This window comes from Cebus imitator, unplaced genomic scaffold, assembly GCF_001604975.1.
Source record: "Cebus imitator isolate Cc_AM_T3 unplaced genomic scaffold, Cebus_imitator-1.0 Scaffold520, whole genome shotgun sequence".
In the NCBI taxonomy this organism is placed as follows: Eukaryota; Metazoa; Chordata; class Mammalia; order Primates; family Cebidae; genus Cebus; species Cebus imitator.
Window position 1 is genome coordinate 1,424,510 of NW_016107835.1, and position 9,065 is coordinate 1,433,574.

Consider the following 9,065-nt stretch of genomic DNA (forward strand, 5'->3'; position numbering starts at 1 on the left):
TAAATGCGGCGTCCACTCACCCTCTGCGCTTTCACTGGGAGCTGCAATCCTGAGCTGTTCCTAAACGGCCATCTTCGGTCTCGAACTCTTGACCTCAAGTGATCTGCCTGCCTTGGCCTCCCAAAGTGCTGGGATTACAGGTGTGAGCCACTGCACCCAGCCCATAAATCTATGTTTTAATGATGATGAATGAATTGCATATCCATAAACAGTCTCCCAGGTTAAGCAGTGAACCATTATTGACATCCCAGAAGTCCTCCGGGCCCCTTCCCAACCACATCCCTCCCTCTGCCACAGGTGAACACTGTCCTGACTCTGATAATCAGCCCCTCACTTTTCTTTACAATGTCACCACTTAGGTGGTAATTCATGAGTTCTGCCTGTGAACTTTGCATAAACGGGTCACACAGTGTGGAAGCTTTTGTTTGGCTTTTTGTGATTCATCCGTATGCTTTCATGCAGTATGGATCTTCCATTCTCAGTGTGAATATTCCATTCTGTGAATACACTATTTAGATGCTAATTGGCACAGCTGGTTTTTGTTTATTTGTAGTTTTTAATATCTTCCAGGTTTGAGCCCTTCATCAGTTATATGTGATTCCATTATCTTCTCCTAATTTGTCACTTGTGTTTTCACTCTACGCTCTTGTTTTGCTTTTATTCGTAGCAACCTACTACATAACGTTTTCACTCTCTTTATGGTGTTTTTTGATCAATGGACAGTCCTAATTTTAAGGTCACTGGATATTTCATAATTTTCATTTATGGTTGTTTCTTTGTCATAAAAAAGAAAAGCTTTACTACCATGAGTATATGAATGTACTGCCTTATTGTACTTTTTTTTTTTAGATGGAGTCTCCCTCTGTCACCCAGGCTGGAAGGCAGGGGTGCCATCTCGGCTCACTGCACCTCCGCCTCCTGGGTTCCAGTGATTGTCCTGCTTCAGCCTCTGAGTAGCTGGGACTACAGGCATCCACCACTATGCCCAGCTAATTTTTGTATTTTTAGTAGAGAGAGGGCTGGTCTCGAACTCCTGACCTCAGGTGATCCGCCCACCTCGGCCTCCCAAAGTGCTGAGATTACAGGAGTGAGCCACGGCGCCTGGTTTGCCTTACTGTATTCCTAAAGCTCTTTGGTTTTGCCCTTCACATTTAGGCTTTAAATCCACCTAGAATTATTTTTATTTGTGTTGTAAGGTAGGGATCCAAGTTCATATTTTTCAATGTGGGTAACCAATTGTTCTATTTATTGAAAGTCCAATCGTTCCCCCACTGGTTCAAAACACCTCCTTGGTCACCAGTTCTGTGTGTACACATGAGTGGGTCTGTTTCTGAGATCACTAGTCTTTTATTGGTCTATTTGTCTACTCTTGAAAAAATATCGTACCATCTGAATTGATATACCATACAATAAGTAGCAGTGTCCTGGCTAGTCTTGCCACTTCTACATAAATTTAAGAATTAATGTGTCATGATCTACACACACGCAAAAATCTATTGGAATCGTGATTGGATTTGCATTGAACCCACAAAAGTTTCAAGAGAAAATGACAGCTTTGTACAGGCGCCAGTGAGGAAGAAAGGAAATGGAGAGTGTGGTGTCTTGGAAACCAAGTGAAGAAAGGATTGCAAGATAGAGATGATCAACTATGTCAAATGCTGCCAATAGTCCAAGTAACATGAAGTCTGAGACGTAACCGTGGCGATAACGATGTGATTATCCTCAGCAGTTTTGCTGAAATGGTTGGGTAAAAAAAATCTGATTGGGGCTATTTTAGAAAGGCATCGGAGAAAAACTGAAGAAAGCTCATGTAAATATTTCGTTCAATAAGTTTTTCTGTAAAGGGAAGTAAATAAATAAATTTATTTTGTTGAGCAGTTTATTCGCATGCAATAAATGTATCTCTTTCAAAGCTTCTGGGCTTCCTGTTTTTAGTAGAAATGTGACATCTGTGGACAGCAACTGTGCTACAAATGTTTCACAGTGCCTTAACTCCTCTTTCCTTTCTGAGGCCTTCCCTATCTCGGGGGCTAAGGGGTCCCCCTGCTGGTGTCAAAGGCTGTTTTTTCAGTAACCTCAAAACCTTGTGGCTGATTCACAACTGATGTTCCCACATCCACAGCAGACCACAGCCACCACTGCAACCATGTGACTGACACCAAACCCTCTTGTGGCTGCTGCTCTTCCTCCCTGGCTCCCACCACCACCATCCAAATAGATACTGCAGGGCCCCACAGGCAGAACATGGAAAAGACAAAGAACCATATGGATTAGGACCACAAGATGAAGAGACACAGATCTTCAAGAACAGACGTGTTGAAGCAGCAGCAGGTGACTACGTCCCACACCCAACTCTCCACTGTGATCCTCCCACAGAAAGTGACCACCCTGCACACGCATGCCCAAACAGGAGAACACTACACCACAGGACACATGTTTCTCATAGAGCTCTATTGTGGCATATAATAATAAGTACTCTATATAAATTAAATTAAAAATAAAGCTCCAGCAGGTTGCACAGGTTGGCTGTTAATAAATATATCTCTGGGTAATTGTGCCCCAAGACCAGCTCACGACCACTCTCCCTCGTCCAGAGAATTATACAAAAATAAATACAGGCTCGGGGGGTAGGGGGACGACATGCCCAGTTCCACTCTAAAAGTTCCCCTCACTCACACCATCCACCCATCCCCTCGTCTTCACTGGTGTCACCACAGGGATCCCTGTGTTGACTAAAGAGCTTGGGGATGGGAAGGCCTCTCTTTCAGTTGAGCATTCTCAGAAGTAAAGGACCCAGGTCCCCTCACTGCATAGGCCATGTATCCCATCTCAAGCCTCTGCTGATCCCACAAGCAGAGCCTACGAGAACCAAGCCAGAGAGAGGCACAGCGCAAGCACCAGGAGGGACACACCACTGTTAAGAGCCACAGGGACCACCACTAACCCAGCCAGGACCCCCAGAGTCTGGGTCAAGGGCCCCCGGAGCTGAGGCGGCAGTACACACACACATTCTGCAGGGGCTGCTATGGCGGGAGAACTCTTTGGGGGTTCAAGGCTTGGGTCTGCATCCTTTTCATCCTGGGAGCTCACATGAGGCCTGGCCATGCTAGAGAGACAGACTTCGGCCTCAAAGGGACCAAGGAGGGTGGGATTTTGCCCCTGCAAAAGAATGGGAGCAGCTGGCTCCTTGCCAGATATGGGATCCAAGCTGCCTGCCCACTTACTGGTGACCTCCATCTGGGCTTCTGTCCCGGCCTCTCCCAGGGACTCGGTCACCCCAGCTATCACCCTATTCATGTGCAAAGAACTGGTGTCCTTACCCATCCCTTTCTCAGGATCCCCAGTGAACTGACACTCTATACCCAGAACCACAGGGCTGTCACATCCCGAGCCCTCTACCCATGGGAACCACACATCTCCCATAGTGGCTACCACAGAACGGGCCCCGGAGAGGATTTCCGGAGGCGATTCCTTGGGGCTGTCCCCTTCTGGGCTGGAGGGTGTGACAGAGAGTCCCTCTTCACCCTCCCCCTCGTCATCAGGGTCTTCAGTGTCCTTGATGAGCTCCACGCCACGCCCCAGCCGGGCGTAGTGCAGCGTGATCTCCTCAGCCAGGGCACTGTTCAGGGCCCGCTCAGGGCTGGGCCACTTCAGGATCAGGTCACGGTCTGTCAGTATGCCCAGGGGATGGCTGGGGGACATTCCCCCATCTGTGGAGCCCTCCCCAACACCCTCTGCCCCACCTGCAGCCACAGCAGCCCGTAGGCGGCTCAGGTGAGACAGGTAGAGCTGCTCCAGCTCCTGGTCGATGGTGTCCTCACCAAGCAGCTCCTCCGACCCACTCACAGCCTCCAGCCCCCCTCCATTCTCGCTCGATACTCCCCATGTGGCCTCTGCCTGCTGCTGGCTGGGCTCCAGGAAAGGCCCAGTGGCCCCTTCGCTCGAATCGGGCCCTGAGGCCTGGTCTCTGGGGGGGCCACCTAGGCCACAGAGAGGGGAGGAGGGGGGAATCCTGATGGCCGGTGCCTGGAGGACCTCTGTAAAAGCCACAGGTGGACTGCTTCTGGGGATGTCACCTTCTTCTGGAGGGTTGCCAGTCATCGGAACATCAGAAACCTGGAGCCATGGCCAGGGTGGGGGAGATGGGGGGAGAAAAAGCAAGGGAATGAAGTAGAGGAGGGGATGGAACAAGCAGAGACAGTAAGAAGTGTGACAGCCCACAGCCAGCCCCACAAGGGTTTCTACATTAAAATGCCTTAAAGCGCCCTCCATCACTATCTAGACTCCAAAGACTCTGTCATCTATGGTAAAATAACACAATTGGATGCAGTAAAATGGTACTTCTTGCAGATTATAAAGCTGAAGAATTTGGTGGGTGTGAATATTTGGTGAATGATCGTCACTAAATACTGCTGGTTTACCTTCAAAACGGAGCCAGTTAAAATAACTGAAAGTATAAGTGGCCAGGCATGGTGGCTCACACCTGTAATCCAAGCACTTTGGGAGGCCAAGGTGGTTGGATCACATGAGGCCAGGAGTTTGAGACTAGCCTGGTCAACATGGTGAAACCCAGTCTCTACCAAAAATACAAAAATTAGCTGGGCAAAGTGGTGCACATCTGTAATCCCAGCTACTCAGGAGGCTGAGGCAGGAGAATCACTTGAACCCAGGAGGGAGAGGTTGCAGTGGGCCGAGACTGTGCCACTGCACTCCAGCCTGGGTGACAGAGAGAGACTCTGTCTCAAAAAAAAAAAAGGAGTATAAGTGGGTTGTTTGTAACACAAAGGGTAAATGCTTGAGGAGATGCATACCTCATTCTCCATGATGTGATTATCATGCACTGCATGCCTATATCAAAACATCTCCATAAATACATACAACTACTATGTCCCCTCAAAAATTAAAAATAAAAAAATTGAAAAAAGTAAAAATAAAACGCAGAAAAACACCCAAAACATAGCCAGGATTCCATATGAATCCATGATGTATCATCTTTTCTTTTTAAAAAAATTATTTCCTAGCTCCATCTTTTGAAAGGGCCTAGAAACAATGACCAATCTAGTAGCAGCAAGCATGCCAAGCCCCCAAACCTTGGCCTCTGAATGCCACTTTCTACTGAAAGGAAGCAATGCTCCTCAGAGAAATGACTGTTTCTGGCCAAGCACGGTGGCTCACTCCTGAAATCCCAGCACTTTGAAAGGGCGAGGCGGGTGAATCACCAGGCAGATAAGGAGTTCAAGACCAGCCTAGCCAACATGGCAAAACCCTATCTCTACTAAAAATACAAAAATCAGCCGAGTGTGGTGGCATGTGCCTGTAATCCCAGCTACTTGAGAGACTGAGACAGGAGAATAGCTTGAACCCAGGAGGCAGAGCTTGCAGTGAGCCAAGATCGCACCACTGCATTCCAGCCTGGCCGACAGAGCAAGACTCCATCTCAAACAAGCAAACAAAAAAACAAAAAAAGAAATAAAGAAACGGCTGTTTCCAGGCTGGGGGCAGGGAGAGTACAGGATGAGCCTGGAACATATTGTCAAAAGGACAGAGGAACCCATCTCAATAAGCTCCTACTAGCCAGGGATAGTTTAATTTAAGCATCAAAAAAACAAACAAATAAGTGCAATGCATTAAAACTCATCAAATATGTTTAGAATTCATAGAATTTATAATGACACGAAACCAAAAATCCTTTCACTGGTCACCTTTGAAGTAGTATTTCCTCTGAAAACTGGTAAATAAAATGGAAAAAAAATAAATATTTACACTGCTTTTTCCGCAAAAACTGTATCTCAAGATAGCCAAATAGCTGGTGTGGGAAAGATTTTCTTTAGAGACAAATTCTAGCTAATAAAGGAAGTGAGAATAACAGAATTAAATAGAGTTAATTCTAGTTAAAAGATTAAATATTCATTTAATAAAATAATTTGACAAATTAAATAAGATTACATTAATAGAATTAATAAATTAATAAAAATGGAGTAAGAAACATATTTCCACCTGGATGTAATCAGCCAGGCCCAGACTGGAAAATTCTACAGGACAAGCAAAGTTTCTTCAACCAACAAATTGCAAAGAAAGAAAGCGGGGGAGATTTTAAAAATCTAAAGAGACACATCAATCAGATGCAATGTGTCAACCTTGTTTGGATCCTAAAACATTTATGAGAGAAGGAAACTTGAACACTAATCAAATACTTGATGACACTAAGGAATTATCATTTATTTTCTGAGGTATGATGATAGTATTGTGGGGATTTTTAAGAATTCTTAATTTTGTGGCTGGGCATGATGGCTCACACCTGTAATCCCAGCACTGTGGGAGGCCAGAGCGGCGGATCCTATCTCTACTAAAAATACAAAAATTAGCCAGATGTGCTCGCTTGAACCCAGGAGGCAGAGGTTGCAGTGAGCCAAGATCGCGCCACTGCACTCCAGCCTGAGTGACAGGGAGAGACTGTCTCAAAAAGAAAAAACAAATTATCTGAGATAAAAACGGAAGTATTTATGGATGGGATGATGTCTGGGTGTTTTTCAAAATAATTCCAGAGGGAATGGGAAGAGACGGGGTATAGACAAAATAAGAATTTTAAATAAGTTTTAATATTTACTAAAGCTGGGGTATGGTATATGTAGGTTCGTTATAGTATTTTACTTTTATCTATGTTTGAAAATTTTTATAATTAAAAAGTTCACACACACACACACACACACACACACACCCCTCCAAAATGTCTCTACCTCCCCTACCTATCATCACGCTTGCCTGGACCCCGCAGTGGCCTCCCCCGCACTGGTTGCCTGTTTCTACCCTCCACAGTCTATTTTCCATGCAGCAGCCAGAGGGAGCCTGTTAAATCCTAAATCAGATCAAGTCCCTCCTCTACCTACAACACTTTTGTGGCTCTCCCTCACTTGGAGTAAAAGCCAAAGTCCTTACCATGGCCTGAGAGGCGCCACCTGATCTGTCCTCAGCCACCTCTCTGCCCTCACCCCATATCACTCTCCCCCTTCCTTGTTCTGCCCCCGCCACACTGGCTTCTACACTGTCCTTCACACACATCAGTCATGGCCTCACCTCAAGAACTTCACGCTCACCTGGGATGCTCTTCCCTTAGTTATCCACGTTATTCACATGGCTCACTCTCTCACCTTCCTCAGATCTTTGCTCAGATCTCAATAATCACTAAAGCCTTCCCAGACCACCCAATCTAAAGTACCAACCCCCCCCGCAACACACACACACACACACACACACACACACACACACACACAGTCTCACCCACTCCCTATCCCTTTATATTTTTCCTTAGCACTTATCATCACCTAAAGTACCATACATTCTAACTATTATTTTATCATGACTCACCCTACTAACACATAAGCCCCCTTGAAGAGAATTTTTCCGTGTCTGTAACAGTGATTAGCACAGAGCAAGCACTCCATAAATATTTGCTAAATTAACAAATGACATTTCTACAAGCCCAGGTGAGTAACTACATTCTCTCCCCCCCCATCAGGTTCTGAGTTTTGTGCCCTCCCTCCAACCCAGGGAGGACCCACAGCTAGTGGGCCCCACCACCCAGCTCAGCAATAGTCACACTATGTGCCTCCTATTGGGCTGACTGCTCCAAGGCTGCAAGGACCCACTTACCTGATGTGTCATCTGCGGCCACGGGCGGAGAGGGGTGGGGGCCACTAGGGGACCCACTGACTCCTGGACATCAGGGTGCTCTGCTAGAGGGAAGAGAAGGGCAGCATTAGACAGGATAGGCATACAAGTAGGTATGGGTTTGTTAAGAAAATCTGCTATCCTAGCCAACTGGCAGTTTTGCCTCTGAAGCTTTCTGTGACAATATAAGGCAGAGGGTGCCCTTCATTTTTTTTTCAGATGGGGTCTCGCTGTGTCCCAGGCTGGGGTGCAGTGGCACAATCATGGCTTACTACAGCATCAACCTCCCAGGCTCAAATGATCCTCCCACCTCAGCCTCCTAAGTAGCAGGGACTACAAGTGCATGCCAGCAAGCCTGTCTATTTTTTTCTTTTTTGTAGAGATGAGATCTCACTATGTTGTCCAGGCTGGTCTCAAACTCCTGGCTTCAAGCAGTCCTCCTGCCTCGGCCTCCCAAAGTGCTGGATTACAGGCATAAGCCACTGAGCCCAACCTTTTTAATTTTTATAGAAAGAAAAACAGGAGGAAAGACATGGTAAATACAAGCTAAAACTCCCAAAGCTGACCAACTGCTTACCCATGGCAAGGGTGTTATCATCCACGTTCTTCATCTTCAGTTCCTCCTCGGCAGGCCTGTGGGACAGAGGAGAGAGTACATGGAGCTAATACCCCGAGTGGTCACTTCTGCCACCCACGGGTACCTTCTGAGCCTCTGTGCTAGCCCACCTTCACCTGACAGCTGCTGTTTTCTCTTCTGCTGCCTTTTTTTAATCCCCTCATCCTAGAAGTCCTACACCCTCATTACAGAAAATTCACAAAATACAGGAAAGTATACAGAAGCAAGAAAAACAATCACACATCAGCCAGAGACAACTACTGTTACCATTTTGGAAAATTTTCTTCCAGATACTCTATGAAATCATTTAGATTCTGCAGACATAATTTCACAGCTAGCTTTGTCCATTTAACAGTAAGAAACATCATTATATACTTTTGCAAACATTTCAGTGGCTGCTTAATACTCGTATCATACCATTTTCCTTCCTACTGAGCAGCTAGGTTCTTTCATTTAGAGGTCGCAAAACAAACCAGCAAACAGCATTGGGCATAATTTTATCGACATTTGTATCATTTCTTTAGGATATATTCCTGGCTGTGGAAAGAGAAAAGATAGAAGAACCCATCTTTTTGGCCGGGCGCAGTAGCTCACATCTGTAATCCCAGTACTTTGGGAGGCCAAAGCAGGCAGATCACTTGAGGTTAGAAGTTCAAGACCGGCCTGGGCAACATGAAGAAACCCTGTCTCTACTAAAAATACAAATAATTAGCTGGGCATGACGGTACATGCAAGTAGTCCCAACTACTTGGGAGGCTAAGGCAGGAGAATCATTTGAACC

At 46.1% G+C, this 9,065-nt stretch overlaps 1 protein-coding gene across 3 annotated transcripts in view; it reads right to left on the minus strand.

The window, feature by feature from the left end:
• Positions 1-1,331: 1,331 nt before the first annotated feature.
• The window catches only part of PPP1R3F (protein phosphatase 1 regulatory subunit 3F), a 20,797-nt gene continuing 13,063 nt past the window's right edge, over positions 1,332-9,065 (minus strand). For 2 of the 3 annotated variants that reach the window (XM_017514221.2, XM_017514220.2), the window contains exons 2-4: positions 8,246-8,301; positions 7,651-7,730; positions 1,332-4,116 (exon numbers count right to left, since the gene is read on the minus strand). In XM_017514221.2, coding sequence (XP_017369710.1) covers positions 2,860-4,116; positions 7,651-7,730; positions 8,246-8,301 — 1,393 coding nt within the window. In that variant the 3' untranslated portion in view covers positions 1,332-2,859. Of the gene's footprint in view, positions 4,117-7,650; positions 7,734-8,245; positions 8,302-9,065 lie in introns of all 3 variants that reach the window. The other variant, XM_017514219.2, reaches the window with a different exon arrangement.